General features: G+C 44.1%; 1 protein-coding gene across 1 annotated transcript; it reads right to left on the bottom strand.

Moving 5' to 3' along the window:
• CRLF3 (cytokine receptor like factor 3) lies at positions 1-15,974 on the bottom strand. Its single transcript, XM_050908269.1, has 8 exons — positions 15,852-15,974; positions 12,876-13,083; positions 10,940-11,027; positions 10,290-10,467; positions 8,564-8,786; positions 7,729-7,861; positions 3,446-3,558; positions 1-3,106 (listed from the first exon to the last, which is right to left on the bottom strand). Exons 1-8 carry the CDS (start codon positions 15,972-15,974, stop codon positions 2,853-2,855), a joined length of 1,320 nt encoding a protein of 439 aa, XP_050764226.1. The 3' UTR covers positions 1-2,852.
• Between the last annotated feature and the right edge of the window lie 457 nt (positions 15,975-16,431).

Below are 16,431 nucleotides of genomic sequence, written 5' to 3'. Positions count from 1 at the left end.
GATAAAACTTTATTTAAAAAAAATTCAGATTTCACTTGACACATCAGTCTTAGTTGAGGTAAATGAATGTACGAGCTTAAGAAAACAACTTTCAGGACTGGAATTCATAAGCAGTTAACACTCTGTTGCTTGCAAGGCTCCAATAGCTAGAGGTGAAAAACTGTAAAGAAAGTGTCAAGTTTTCTATCTGTTCTGGAAGAACAGAATTTCAACCTTTTTAATTCAAGCCTCTTCTGATTCTTTGCGTACTTTATTACTCAGGTCTCTTGCCCTGAGACTCTTCACCCTTCCCAGGTTTAAAAGTTGCAGCTCTAAGAGGTGGCTGAACAGTACCTAATTTGCAATTTGGACAGCTAGGTTTATGCAAAGTTTAAAAAACAAACAAAACCCAACCCAACATTGGCAAGCTGCCCTTGTTCAACACACAGCTAAAGACTGAACTCAGAAAAACTATTTCTTCTATTGCCATCCTCAGCTCTCAAGGGGAGCGGTAGGGGCCTCCTCAGGCCCTTCACAGTCATCTTAAGCTGCTTTGTATGTATATTCTGAACAAGCTGACAAGGCATTACTGTCTCTGGAAGTACCTGAATTCAAGGCTTAAGCTTTATTTTCTAATATGCAAGTAAATATCCTGCAGAATCAATAGTCTGACTAGCCCCCCCAGAAGCAGATGAAAAGGTACCTGACCTGTTGGTACCCAGAAGTGTAGATATTCACAATTTTAGTTTCCATATGGTAAAAGTACTAAGTTAAAACTAGTACCTGACACCTGAAGTGTGTAAGTAAAATTACCAGCACTACTAAGTGGAGCAGGATTTAAGTCAGCTGCTAGCTGGAGTGCCAGCCTGACCCTCTCTAAAGAGGACTGATACTGTTTGATCATCTGCTGAACCTTCCTGGCTACAGGAAAAGAACCGTATTTTAAAAGTATTGAAAATACTCATCACAGGACAATTCAAAGGAACACTGAAAGTACAGGATAAGCTAGTATTCTCTTACTCCCTAACAGTGAAATAGTTAAGCTTGAAAAACTGAGAATACTGCAGGCTTTTTGTTGCTAACACTGGATAATCTTACCTGCAGGTGTCCAGTCTTCCTTACTTCGTGTCTTAAATGTCTCTGCCATGTGCAAGTTCTGTGCATCCATCTGAATCTACTCACAATTTTTTTTTTCTTGTAAATGGCATAAATACCAACAGCCATTCTCTTCTGAAATTCTTGTACCCCTAAATACAGGTGCTTGGGGAAGAGAGGCAGGCAGGATGACTAATCTTTTTGTACTGACAATGTGAGTATGGGGGATGTTCATCCATCCAATGTAAATTAAGCTTTTTATGCTAACATAGAGGGCTAATGTAGCATGTTGACACTGAAGGAAAAAGGGCAGAATGATTGTCTAGGTTTTATAAAAATATTGCTATTCTAACATGCTAAAATGTATTTAATTTTAATTGAACTTGAGGTAAGAAGGCCCTCAGTGAGCATTACTTTAAAATATTCTTTAAATCCAGTACTATTGCAATCTTTTGACTAGGAATGGGCTCTCTTTCATAAGCTCATTCTAAATCTTAGTTGTTCCGTAGGGGAAATAGTGGTAATCTTACATAACTTCTGAATTCAAAGTCAATTAATTCACACTAATTTCTTATCCCTTCCTACTACATGGAAGGGTGCGCTAAGTTACCGCCATCTGCTCCATCTTGACTGCCACAGGTTAAATCTGTGCCAGCGGGGTCTGCCTTAAGCCCATACCCAAAGCCCAGCTCCGCTTTCTCCCAAGGTGGATCTCCAGCAGCAGTCCCAGCTTGCTTGGGCAGCCTAGTCTGTCCCCAGTCCTCAGCCCATAAACCTGCAAGGTGTTCCCAGGTAGCTGTCTGGGATTTCCAGGAATCCTGCACATCACAGCACCACTTCCCTTGTCTCTGTTGTCAGACAATAGAAAGAAGGTTGTCTCTAAGTCTTAGAAGGGCTCTGCAAGGAATCACGGCTGCCAATCTGCATGTCATGCCTAAGTACTAAATCACTAAGATTTGCTCTGACATAGGCTACACGGTAAATTATAACTAGGGAAGACATTCAGAGCAGATACGGATAACCGTCCTACTCTAGGTATTGGTCTAGTTTGAGGCAAGCATCCGCATTAAGCTGATGTAAGCATCACCATGCAACTACTCTAGAAAATACATTCCAAGTGACAACACAGAAAACAGTTCAAGAAATATCTCAAAATAAGGCACTTAAGTGAGACACTAACAGACTGGCTACATATTTAAACAGACATTATGGCTCAGACATCCTTGCTCTGGAGGAATGAACAGTACCGTGCATGGAAGAAATGGCTGTTGCATGCAGAACCCACTAACCATTCGTACTATTAAGGCAGCATTGTGTACAAGGAAGCATAGCAGGACATCACTGCTCTAAATACTTTGCTCTTTTTGAGTGGTACAAATAAAACTTTGGTCCATTACCACCCCTCCACCCCCCTAAACGGTTGCAGGCTTATTTCACAGAACAGCAGCATTAAGCAAAGTTAATTCTACACAACACACGTACCCTGAGACTAGAGTACAATGAAATACTGTCAAAAATCAAGTCTGGAGGAAAAAAGGGAAAGGTCTTATGGACTGCTTAAATTAATTTGCCTACGCAAATGCCTGTTTGTAACTTTTTCCAGAGTAACAAATCTAATGTTTCACAATTTTTTTTTTTAAATGAATCCAGTAGGAAGTACAACACAGTGGAGTTCAAGTAGTATAAAGACAGGTTTTTGTTAGCAGATTGTTGATGCCAAACAGCTGGAAACCTAGGTTTTAACTTTACAGCAAGAACAAAAATCTCTTCACTCACTGCTAAAACACCAAAACTTTCCAGCCCGGGTATGAAAATGAACATCCAAAATACAGAGAGACACAGCATTGATCAAGTACCCAGTCAAAGACCACTTCTCTGTTGTTAGAGCTAATGGTTACTCGAAGCTTGAAGTTTCCTCCCTCATTGCTGGAAGGCCCTAACTGCACAACTTCCATGTCAAACGTCACAGTCGATCCGGAAGTAACAGCAGGCAGCTGGTTTGTCATCTCTTTTCCATTTACAAATACTGCCCCTGAAACAGTCAGGATAGCAAACATTATTTCTCACTTTCTGTACATGCTAACATGCAATACTATGTCTCCCTATTTTTTTGCAGGCAAATAGAAATGGAAAGCAACCCTGCTGCATTCCTTTTTGTCACATCAAACAGGTTGTAATAACTGCAAGCAGGAAAAGGAGATCCGTGATCTCACCAAAGATTTTAACTGCACAAGCAGTATGTACATAAAAGGTGGATGAAGTTGCTCATATGTGATCCAGGGATATAAAGAACCAGGGGCTATGTGTTTTGGGAAAGAAAAAAAAAAAAAAAAAGAGGATCACATTCTTCAATTATGTGATTCAGACTCACCGTTTGTGCTAATGCACACAGCTTTATCCCGCTGCAAAGAATCATAGCCGTTCTGCTGCTCCACGCACACTCCTAAGCTGTCTCGTCTGTCTGGCTGTCCCACGGTTTCAATTCTACCAAGCAAAAAGTTCAGTCAAACCCTGAAGCTTTAAATCAAAACATACAATGAAATCCAGACAGTAATACCCTGTCATACCAGACCTCTGTACTGCACTCCAGGGCTTTCAACAAATTCATCCAACCTTTTGGGGAGATCCCTGTTGAATGACCAGAAGTCCTACCAGCTTTCCCAACAGCTCCACTGAGCAATGCTCTAATATTAATCTGTATAAAACATGAATCTGCTTCCTGCAAACTTTCATTGCTATTTAATAAGATTCTCTACTGTCACAGTTTAGAGTCTTTTGAAGTGATTTCCAGTTGTCTGAAACAACCAATATGCACAAAACTACAATCTACAGTCATCTATACCAGATTACTGGTCAACATCACGTATTATGGCAAGATAGCTGTAGTTTCAGCAAGTATTTAATAAGTGTGACTAAAAGGGGATTTTTGAGCCCTGCTATATTCTGCTGTAAAGGGGTGGGGGAGGAAGGTTGTGTTTTGGTGGTGGTAGGTTGTTGGGTTTGGGGGTATGGGGGGGCGGTTTGTTTGTTTTGGTTTTTTTTAATAAATCAGCTTGATGCAAATGTGTATTAAAATGCCTAGAAGAGCATTTACAAGTCTGGCTTCTGCTCAGCTGCATTTAGGATTTTGGTCCTGGGAAAGAATCTCCGAAGAAAAAGCAAACAAGTTGTGCAAATGACCTGGGACACAGTTCCCTTTGGGCCCTAGCAGCTGAGCGAGGCTGCACAGTTTGTACACTGAAGGGCTCTTCTGTATTCAAGTCCTTTCTCTTGTACTGCCATCTCTCAAAGGTGCTAAATCGTACTTTAGAGAGAGCCTGAGGGACTCAGGAAACTCAGATGGTCTTTTCTAGAAAGTAAGACGGTGGTTATTTTCATTATAGCTTGAGAGAGAGAGCAGCACTGATACGTGCTTGTTGCCAAACAACAGGAAAACTTCAGCAGAAGCTTTTAAGAACTGGAAATTAAACTGGGCAGTAGACTGGCACACAATGGGTTAACTCTTTCAAGACAAACAGGGAAGATAAAATTGGAAGCATGTTTTACTTTTGCACTCCATTAAGTTTTTCAGTCCCCTGGGAACATCACTAAGATAGCAAAAGCCTTGTGCTGTAAAGCAAAGCAAAAAAAAAAAAAAATTAAATACCCAAGAAGCTTTTAATTTGGAAGTGATCCACAATGTTTTCCCAAAACAACTTTAAGTGAGATTTCAAATTCATTTTGGTACTCTACTTTAGATTTTAAACTCTGCCTGAGTTACTGGTGAAGCTTTATAAACAGCTATTTATCTGTAAACTTTGTGCATAAGGTAACATTAATTCATTCCATCCCTAGTTAAGGGAGCCCTTCTTGAGTTTTGGGTTGGAAATAAGTGTTTGTACAGACACAAGAATGACCAAAAATGCATAATTATAAACCCATTAAAAAGTAGGAATTCTATCATGTCAATCTGTATCCACACTTACTTGCTCATTTATATAGACCCCTTTTGCAGAGCACTGTCAAGGTAACCTGGACCAGCAGCAGTAGGAAGAAAAAAAACATCAAACAAGTAACAGGACAGCGAATACTCTGAGGGAGGAGCGACGGTACACCCGGAGTGGGAGCGTTTACACAGGAGTCGGTCTAGGACCAGCTGAACGTTTTAGGTTCAGTGCTCTCAGTGGTATCGACACTGAATCCAGGCTGAGGCCATGTTTTTATCATGCACTTCTGTATTCGTCACATCCAGGCTTTCCAGCATCAGGGCTAGCCTCCCTACGCCGCTGCCCTTACTCCAAGGGAGCAGACTGGGCTGCACGCTAACGCAAAGCAGGAAAGAGCCAAACCTTCCTTACGCCGTAAAGAGGAAGCGCAACCTGAGTGCCCAAGACAATGGCCAACCTGTAAGTCTGCAGTGGGCTTCCTCCTCTCACGGGCATAGATGGAAGAGGGCCAGGATCTGGTGTAGATCACCATTCCTTTCCTTACTACGTTTTAATTTTTCAGCAATTAATAACCAGCCCAAGACAAAGAGCCCACGTACAGTACATCACTGCACAATCATCTCCTAAGCTTCACTTTACTAGGCTGATTTTTCCTATCACATTAACAAAGTTATTCTCCAGCCTCTGTGATCCCTGGGACTTAAAATTTTTAAAAGCCAACAGAATACGTGGTAGGAACAATGCTCAGTGGAACACTGTTCGAATCCCTTCTCACCCCTTCCAGTGCTGCAGAACAAAACCTTGCCTCTGTCAGTGCAGCATACAGACACCGAACCAGTTCGACCACCACCAGTTTCCATTTGTCTCAGAGCACAGAGAAGTAAATCTGTGGGTGATCACATGTGCTTCCTTCGTATTAGCTGTCAGCAGAGTTGTGGGTTCCTGACAAAGTCACCATGATCTTCACAGGGCGTCTGCTGGATGATCCCACATCACCAGCCTGGCCAGCCTGACTGTGGCTCCCCACTGCAAGCAAAAGCTTTAGAGACAGCTGCAGAGCAGGTCACTGTGGAGAAACATTCCCTTTCCTAAGGGCAGCTCCCTGAGGGCTACAAAGAAACAGGATGAGTCTTGACTTAAAGCAATGATGCTTTCCTACAACATGTCCAAATGCCTCACCTCAGAGGATAACTGAAGCAGTCTATCTTTAAAAAGCAGATACAAAGCACTGCGTTTATCACGGCTTCACTTTTCACTGATGAGGTATGCCTGTGTCCTGAATGCACAAGAAGAATACAAAGCTGCTTCACAAACATCTGTAATGTGAACCTTGCTTATTTGGTTTGCTCTGCAAGCCACTTATCCCCTTGTGAATACACTTTTGTTTCAACAGATGGAGAAAGCCAAGCGCTAAGTACTACATCTTCCTGCTGAGGAAAATCTCACACACTTTCAAACAAGAAGCTACTCTTGGACCTTGGAAGAAGAACACAACCGATTTTTGAGGTTGTCTTCAATCTTAAGATTTGTGTCGTCATAGTTCTTGTGGACATGTGCTTGTTAGTGCTCTGCCATCCTGAAACAATCTCTTCTTGGAGAGGAGTCCACATTACCAAAATATAAAGCAAAAGATTTTCATGTGCTACCAATAAAAAAAGATAAAAGGCAGTGGTCTGAAAGAGAACCCAGGGAAACCTCAAAGTTCTGCCTTTAATTTCACAGGCATTTCTGAGCCAAGAGATGTTAAATCTAGCAACAGATTTCAAATGAAAGCTTTAGATCTTTTTATCCCATCTCAGACAGGGCAACCAAATACATCCTCGTATTACAACCATCTAAAGTTAATATAATTCGTTATCAGGAAGGGAGAAATGAAACACCATGGAATAAGTTACAAAAATATCACGAACAGCCCCCTTAAATTGCCTTTGGGGGTTGCCTACTGTACAGCAAGTAGTTTTATTTAACCAGGGAAAGACAGAATAAAGCTTCAGAGTCTCTGAGGTCTGTAATTACAATTGCCATATCCACAAGGAAGTTCTTCATACCCCGTTAAACAGCATCATCTCAGGGATAGGACTACAGGCAGCAAAGCTGCCAAGGTTTTTAATCACATTCTGTGTCAAATGGAAAGCCTGAATTTCACAAGATCCCTTCTCCACTCAGGATTTTCTAATGCCAGCGTCAAGCAGTAGTCTGATCAGCACTAATTATCTCAGATGTTAAAGACATCAGTGCCAGACTGTCATCCTTACCTGTCCCAACAGCACATATAAGTTCTCATGTCCAAAGTCTTCAAAGCATGTGGACAGTCTGGGAAGAAAAGCACCCACTGACCCAAGGTTAAAAAGAATCAATGGCGAGCCTCCACTGACTTCTGCCCAGCCAGTAACAGCTGCTACAAAACTCGAGGAAGTTCAACATTCCACAGATTTGCTCAGCATGGGCTGTATTTTACCATCCCTCAGGAGTTCACTCATCTCTGTTTCAGACAGGTGCAGGTCCTACAAAAACATGAGGTGTTTTCCTAAAGAGCCAGGAAGTAGAAGCAAAGAGAAGGAAGTTCAGACTTCACACAGACACGCTACCTTGACTGGGGCTGAGCTGATGTAAAACTCAAACATGCATCGTGACTCAGATTTACATACAATTCAGATGTAACGGACTAGAGAAGGAAGCTTGGCTCACAGGAGATGCACCAGACAACAGCCACCCAGAAAGTACTTGCCTGAATGTTAATGTTTGCCCACAGAAATAAGTAGGAGCTTTGGAGTAGAGCACACCGCATGACTGAGAATCATTTCGAAGTGCTATGTTTCTTCGACTGCTCAAGCTGTAACCCTCCAAACCAGTTGTCCATTCTTCAAAAAAAAAAAAAAAAAAAAAAAAAAAAAAAAAAAGCGTGAAAAGTGTGAACCTCAACTCGACTAGCTACTGTCTGTGCAAAACCAAGTTAGTCACAATGTCCACTCAGTTCACCTCATATGAAGCTTAAGCTATGTTAAGAACAAGGGCTGGTTTTACCTTCTTCTGATGGCAATTTCTTTTTCAAATAATTTGCAATTACAAAAAGTATTTCCCAGCTCACAGAGTTCACCAGAAGTTCACTCTTTGCTGCGATCCCTGCGAAGTCATATTGTAGGCAAAGGAAAACCTTCATTACCCACTGCTCTTAAAAATTTGCAAGTGAAGAGAAAATTTAGGTTTTTCTCTCTCCAAGATAAGAGCTTGTTATTGAGACTGTAGGTCATCAAAAAAATGCTGAGGTAGGGGTGAGGGAGAAGGAAAAAAAATGCTTCACTTCTGGCTCATTGATGCTTCCCAAGGCTAAGCAGTGAGCTACCTGCTGGAAAGGCTCACTAACTATCCCTCACACTAGGAAGCAAAGAATAAATTGTAGGATGAAAGGATAGCTCGTCATACATTACACACATACATCATAGCTAAGGACATCCCATCATCATACAAAAAGCAGCTCCGTAAGTCATTCAGCTATAGACCTTCAGGAGTGCTGCACTGATGACACGGGTTTAAGACAAAGACGAACAGGAATGAAACAGTACCATGGGGAACTAGCGTGGTACGGCCGATCTGAGGAACACTCCATGGACTCCACTCTTGCCGTCCGTCTCCTCGGGCACAGACTCTGAACTGGTAATCAACATTAGGATCAATATGCAGCACTATGAACTCTGTCTCCGAGCCGACATATACATCTTCAAAGTGACTGGCAGTACTCTTACGATATTGCAGTCGGTAATCTTGTGGTATGAAGTCATCATCCACCTAGAGAAACATTTATTGCATTAATAAAGGACCTCGTCTTTTTTTTCTTTTGCCTCTGAAGTGGCACATATTAGGATAGTACTGCAGGCTGTCAAAGGCGATTCAGAGTCACAGGTATTAAAGAGCAGAAAGCATGCCTTATAGAAAATAAAATCAGTGTCTGAATCAACTAGTACAAAAAGAAGCATAAGAATGATTCCATTACAGTTTAAAAGTATCTATAGGAGAAGAAACATTTAACAGAAGGCTTTTCAATCTAGCAGAGATATAACAAGATCCTTCAGCCAAAAGCTAAAGACAAATTTGCAGAAGAAATTCAGTGCCAGTTTTTAACAGCAAGGGAAACTCACTATTATCCTTCATAAACTGTTCCAGGGAATGATTTCTAATTCTTTGATATCTCTAAGTCAAGAGTTCCCCCCCCCCCACGCCGCCCCATAAAAGCTCCACTATCCCCCAAGCATGACCAAATTGAGGGAACTCCTCTATAGCACAGAAAATCAGACCACAGGTGAAATAGTGCCTATGGTTTTATAATCTCAGTCCACATCCTTTACAAGGTAAGGGTGGCTGACCAACGGCTGGTTGTTGCTAGAACAAAGTAAGTTTGTTTAATGCTGCCAAGGAGCGTAGAGCTGTCCAACAACTAAACCACATCAGAGCACAGCAGTGATTTACTCAAAAATAGTTTTTGTATACTGAAGAAAAAGGCTACTTGACTAGCTAATGCCAGTATTAAAATATTTTCTCTTTCTATCCACTGCATCTCCCTAAGAACACAAACACGTTTAGGGGTAAAAGCATAACAGAACAGGTTCAGCCTCATCCTGGGTCTGCTAAAGCGTCTCCAAAGGGAACAAAAGCATCACCCCAGCAATGAAGTTCAGTCTCACTGAGAGAGTGTGTGGCTGTTATTGCCACACAAACCAACCGCTCGCTTCCACAGCACAAATGGCTATGTGCGAATCACCTCTGTCAGAAACACATACACCAGGATTTCTTGGTCTTGTTTGTACAACAGCATCACAGATAGATTACACTCTAATATTTATTTGTTTAGTGGGAAGAGTATACGAAGGAGTTGTTTCCTGCTTGTCCAGTACCTGGCACTTGCTCAAGCATGGGAAGCAGGGGTAGCAGTGTTTTCAGCTGCCCCTCCCATCTTTCCCACACATAGGGAAGGAGATTGTGAGGCAGAGGTACACCAGCGTGTTGGCCCTTTCTACCTGCAGATGGGAGCAGGTAGAGTCCAAGAGGAAGAGTCTAACACACAGGTATCACTGCCAGGCAGACACAGACCCCAGCACCAACCACAACAGCACTAGATTACCTTGCCTTTAAATGAGGCCGTTACCATAAAAATCTCTTCCAAAGTTTCTAACTACACACTGGAGTGGACTATTCCTTTGAAGGCAGCAGAGAATCCAGAATGAAAGTGGCTTTTGCAGCCTCTTTCAACAAAACTGAAGTCCGAATGATTTTCACCCAGGATATTTTACCTACCTTACACCATCGCACTAAAATACCTCCAGGCTTCTCAATGAATTCCTCTAGCTGTACAGGTGGGCGCGATGCCACAGTTCCATGTCTGAATATTTGATTTTTCAATATAGTAAGAAGGCAGTCATCCAACTGGGCAGATAAACAAGGCACGTCAACCAAGGAGGGCACTTCTGGTAAGCTGAGAAAGGAAAGTTTGCTGTAATGAAAGGGGCCAGCTTCTACAAATTCATATTTTGTCCATACACTTGAATCTGTGCAGATTTGCAAAGAGAGAACAGCTGCAGAAGTTGGCATATGTATTTCAAACTTAAAAGATTCAGAAAACATTGTGTTTCAGCCCTAACCAGACTGTCTGTTTCTCAGTAAATACTCTGAAATACAGGCTGTTCCACAAGGAGTGGTTTCATCGTTCACAAATAAACAGCCTACATTTCTACAAACCATATGGAGGTTGAAAACTACTCTATTGTGGACTCTATGGGACTGCCAGCCCCAATGAAAGTCTAGGAAACAAACAGGACAGTAACACCTCAAATGAATCTTTTAAGGCAACAGAGCGGAAGCTTTTGTTTCAAAGAAGAAAAGATCCCCTACACAAGAAGAACACATGTGCCACTGCCTCAGATCACCTCAGTGGGTCAGTATCTTACCTATCTAGCTGAATATGTAAAGCTTTTTTTGTAAAGCTGCAAAGTTTCTCATTCTGTTGTCCCACATCTCCATGGACTGCACTCTCTCCTGGAATCAAATGGTAAAAATATTCCTAATGAGAAAACGTCCAAGAAAGGCATTCTTTGCTTCAAAGAATAACCAGTTCTGTCACGAACAACCAATTAAACATGAAGCATTCTCAGCACTTTTGCTAGACTCTTAGCTAGAAAATGCAATTATAGTGAACAATATAAAGCCTATCTAGCAACTTTTGAAGCTCTCAAAGCTTCCTGTAGACACACCCATACCAGATGTAATAATTTGCCTCAGGTCTCAGACAGTAGCAGAACTGGGGTCAGATGCCAGAAATCATGATTATTAATCCCTTCCTCCACCTGCTTTAAAGGAAGAAAAAAGCAAAGCACCTTCATTGAGCAGAAAATAAAAAAGCAGGAGCTTAAAAGCAAAAAATAACTTCAGACATTGTTCTGTTTGCTACAATCTAAATGGTAACTATTGTCATAATGAAGGAAATAATCCATGCATTAAAGTGTGGAGATAAATAGGAATCTTTTTCATAAGCTTTCCATATAAAGTAGCATCCCACACTTCAGCTTACAGAGACGTATGCTCCATTCTCCTATCTGATGACTTTATGGTAATTTACAACATAAGCAAGCTCAGTCCTTTTCCAAATGGAAGATTACAAACGTTACAAATCTCTAAAGAAAAGCATACGTCATAACTGGCAGCAGGAGACTTAATAACCAGAGAGGCTTAACTCCTTTCTGACTCAGAGGCAACGGCTGCTCATTTTGATGACATGACTTAGCAATGCTACTGCTACAGAGGGAATGGTGACGCACAGGATAGGAAGTGCACACCTAGTCAGGTTCTCATGAGATCTGACAGAAACTTGTATAAAACACAGGCAATCTTTGCCACCACCCTGTGATTCAGTACCTTGAGACTTAAAATAAAAACAAGGTGACTACCAGCTGTCCCAGAGGTTGTGATGCTAGAAAAAAAACCCAAGAAATTAATTCTTAAATACTGTCACTGCTCCGGTGAACAGGAGGCATAGAGCTACCACGTCAGCACGCTCTTTAAGAGCAAAGCTCAGGCCTGAGTGGAAGCTGGTAGATTTCCTACCCGGGAGAGACTGCTCAATGCACTTTAGTTCACAAAACTGAGATCGTGTTGAAAGAAAGTTAAAGTTGAGACATGAGAACAATGCAAGGAAACTGCCAACATACTCATGGCTCAGACATGCTCCCAGTAGGTTCTCCAGTGTGGGGAACACAGTCAAGAGTGACATTCCTTTCTGGCTAGGTATTTAGCATCAGTAGGGTACAAACTGGCCCTTACAGTAATATTCCACATGTCCATTTTTGTCTGCCTCATTCTCAGACTTCTGGAGAAATTTTTCCCATACAGTGGCCATTTCATTCCTCATGTTCCCCATCAACAGTGAACATAATCAAACTTAGCAGGAAAGATCATCTGTTTACTTCAGCTGCTATTCCACTAAGACACAAATAACTTTCTTCGACCAACAGATACATTTTGTTATTATGGTACCCAAGATATATTTTATTCCAAAGTAGCCTGACATAATCCTCTTTCTAGCATGGAGGGGTACAGAACATCTCTGCAGTGAGACGTTTCCAAAGTAGGTACTTCCTGCCCTTAAGGAGAGGCTACACTGACATACGTACACCCTAGGATTGGAGTGAAATATTAAAACACAGATCTGTAGGAGATAATATTGATCAGCTCTTCACTACATCTACCCAACTTTAACCTTTTCTTAACATTTGGTTTGAGAGAAGGCCAAAATGAGCCAAACATGCTGATCATAGCAGGAACATTCCAGACTTCGAGAGACACACACTGGAAGGTGGACCTAAGATTTAGTATCAGGTCCTGCCTTACCTTCCCGGAGCAGATCATCAGCTGTACTGACTCCGTGCTCTATTAGCTTCTGGCATTCATCCAAGGGTTTGATGCTCTCTTGTTCTATAGCATCCACCTCCTGCAGCAGTGACATCAGTCGCTCATCCAACAGCTTCTTTAGGGTCCCTTTCAAATCACTAAAATGTTGCTCAAGTACATCTCTGGTCAAGGTTGCACTTTCTCTGATCTAAATTCAGGTAAGAGGAAAGAAAGATTCAGGATAAAGGCAAAGGCCATGCAAATCTTTTCTTTTTCTGAACCACCTCATCTGCATCTACTGGAGAAAAGCTGCCTGTGAAGTCAGCTTTAAAAAAAGGACCACTGGCAGTTAACAAACCAGTGTAGTCATTTTTAGGACATGTACAACAGGGAAGGAGGCAAAGAAACTAGCCTGGACAAGGGGAAGAGCATATTAACTAAGCAAAATGCAAACTGGGCTACATGTACTTCAATCAAGGAATTTTTCTTGTCAGAAAAGTCCAAATGCTCTGTAGGTCTTCTCCCCACCGCCCCTCAAAACTGCTGTAATCCTGTTCAAAAACCACTCTGCCATCATATACAGGTAATCCTCATTGGAAAGAAGAAGATACCAGGCTTTTAGAAGACGATCTAGGAGCACTCTTCCCTATCACTTCACTGGATTTTTAAAATCCTTGTAAAGCTGCTTTCTTTTCAATTTTTTTCAAATAGCCACCTTTGATTTGTCTGTGCTCCAGGGTTACAGGGCAGGGTGAACAGCAAGTCTATTTTGGTTCTGGACTAGAACTAGACCACAGAAGGTTCTACAAGTGCTTATTAAAATGTTTGCAAACTTGCTGAATCTGACTTTTAGGGAAGAAAACACATTTGAACACCCTTGAGCTAAAGATGCAAAAGTCAGAAGTAAACACCTCCATACGAACAACTTTTCTAAGTCACACACACAAGGAAATGCTGCAACATGCACACGGCCTTACACGTAATTTCTAGATCTTTAGAAGTACAGACAACCAACACAGGAAGTTCTCTGGTTAGGTAAAATAAATTTCCTCTTCAAGTAATATTCATGAACGTCTGCAGCTGCCACACAGCTCGGTTTCCCTTCTCTTGTTATTTCAATGCTCGAGAAAAAAAAGGAAGTATTTAGCTTCATGAAGGGGTGGGGCGGAGGAAGACAGAACAGTCACTTCTCTAAGCCCATTACCTCCATTACATGCAGATACAAATTCAACAAGTCAGCCTCAGAATTACAGATACTACTAGCTATGCAGAAGAGGAAATGCAAGTCCCTGAACATACAGAGCTGCATGAAGTTTGTTGAAAATCGTGTCCCATTGGTCCAAAAGGATGCAACAAAAGTGACCTAAAGCGCTTTTCCTATCACATCGGCCCACCAGTTCCCAAATAATAAAGCTTCCACTATCTGAACCCCAGTCTAAGACATTCAGCACTTCTGAACACAGGGAATTCTTGGACATGTGCTGCATGGCTGATTCTTTGTGGACAAAATAGCGTGCGGTCCTGAAGATGGGAAGACAGAAAACAGAAACATGCACACAAGCAAAGAGATTCCCCCAGAGAGGAAAAGGAAAGAAAGGTAAGCTAACTAAGCACTCACAGTCACTGCAGAAAGGCAAACTGGCTCCCTCTCAATGCATTTTGAGTTATCAGGCAACACTCTGAGATGACAAGGTTTGGATTAAAGACAGTCATGAACAATTCAGTTTCTTAAGTAGCTTGTGGTTTTGAAGATGACTAATTTAATGTACAGTGATGGCCCACAGTAGCAGGACACTAACCTAGCAGATTTATAGCAGATTTCTATGCTAATGGAATCTGCTTCAGAAAAATCATCAGGTCACCACAGAAACGTTTTCTGAGTTTGTTTGTTTGGTTTTTTTAATTTACCCCTTGCAGAGTTGAATCAAAGATAGTAAGGCATTGGTTCTAGTCTGCAAAAACTAAAATGCTTAGAGGATGTCTTAGCAGAGAAGCCAGTCCTTTGCTGGCTCTCCGCAATCTCCCTACCCACATTTGCCTATCTTATCATGCATCTTCAGCGCAGAGTGGGTGGGTTACTAGTCCCAATGAAAACCCTCCTCTGGCTCCAGTGCATAGCTGCAGAAAAACCAGCTAACCTGGAATGCTGGCAACACTTGTACATGACCCACAGAGTACGTGACCCACAGAGTTTGGTGCATGGGGACAGCATAGTTCAGGATAGCAACCAAACTAGAGCATAACTCGCCTAGGCAGGTATCTTTTAGATGTGAGGGGAAGAAGACACGCATGACACTCCCCGTAAAATAAGACTTAGCATCCCAACTACTTTAGAAGACACAGTTCCTTTAGACATCTTTATTCTTGCCTAGGAAACCTCCCTATCATCCTAGAAAATCAGGCTTAGTTCAGTAACAGACTTCAGCTCGCACTCCTTCCTTCCTGATACTTTCTACATCCATCCATTCCCAAGTCCTCCATCTCCGGCACCTACAGAGGCAACACGCAGGTCTCCCTGAAGCGTGCAGAGAATCACCGCCGTCACCGCAGCCACCATCCAGCCCAGGTCCTGCGGGATTCCCTCCACCCTCCTCTTTCCCCACACGTCCCCATCCAAGCTCTAACAGGTTGCTCCGCGCCCCCTGCAGACAGGGGTTCTATAGAAAAACACGGCTCCGGGTGAGAGGCGCAGGACCGAGCAGGGCTGCTGCCCCGGCGGAGGCTGACTGATGGCTGCCACCCCCCACCCGCAGCCGGGCAGACCCCCCGCCCCGCGCTGGGGAGGAGCGGGCAGGCTCAGCGGCTGTCCCGACCCGAGCCACCGCCTAACGACACCCCGCAGGACGGGACGTGCGGGCCAACCGCGAAGCCCCGGGCAGCGCCCGGCTGCTCGTCCCCTCCCGGGCTCGGCGGTGAGCACCTCCGGAGAGCCCCGCCGCCACCCCTCGCCCGGGCAGCCCCCTCCCGCTTCCCCACCTGCTTTCGCGCCTGGTGCAGTCCCCGCAGCCGCTGCTCCAGCTCCCGCCGGTAGCTCCGCGCCGCCTCGATGCTCTCCCGAGCCTCCTGCAAGAGGAGCCGCGCCTCGGCCTCGGCCTCCATGGGCAGCCGCGGCGGCGAGGCACCCGGCGGGGCGGGGCGGCGGCGGCAGCGGGCGGGCCTCGCCCCCGGAAGGGCCCCACATCCGGGCGCCGTGCCCCGCGGGGCGGAGCGGGAAGCGCGGCGGGGCGCCGGCCCCGCGGCGGCGGGGCGGGGCGGTGGCACCGGCCGTTGGGGCGGCCGCGCGCGGAGAGTGGTGGCGGCGGCGGGCAGGGCACGGCACGTGCTGCCAGAGAGCCCCGGGCCGCCTCAGCGCGCTGCCAGGCGCCGCCGGTCCCGCGAGGTTTGGCCCCTCTCGCGCCCTGTGCCCCACCCGCACGACGTCACGCGCCCCGCCCTTCCCCGCACCGCGGCGCGAAAACCCGACTGACAGCGGCGAAGCGGGGGGCGGGCGTGGCTCCGCCGGCACGTGACCGGGCCCGCGGGGAAGGGGCGGGGCGGCCGGCTGCGGGCCCGCGTC

The sequence above is a fragment of the Gymnogyps californianus genome, chromosome 19 (genome assembly GCF_018139145.2).
Source record: "Gymnogyps californianus isolate 813 chromosome 19, ASM1813914v2, whole genome shotgun sequence".
Taxonomy (NCBI): domain Eukaryota; kingdom Metazoa; phylum Chordata; class Aves; order Accipitriformes; family Cathartidae; genus Gymnogyps; species Gymnogyps californianus.
The sequence above is the reverse complement of the archived record's forward strand: the minus strand, read 5'-3'. Positions and strand labels throughout refer to the sequence as shown.

Bases quoted from the DNA above. Each gene is read 5' to 3' on its own strand.
- CRLF3 (XM_050908269.1), bottom strand. From the start codon at position 15,974: ATGGAGGCCGAGGCCGAGGCGCGGCTCCTCTTGCAGGAGGCTCGGGAG. The intron at 11,028-12,875 runs GTAAGGCAGGAC...ATTTGATTCCAG, and splicing joins TGATGATCTGCTCCGGGAAG to GAGAGAGTGCAGTCCATGGA. The intron at 7,862-8,563 runs GTACTGTTTCAT...TTTTTTTTGAAG, and splicing joins TACCACGCTAGTTCCCCATG to AATGGACAACTGGTTTGGAG.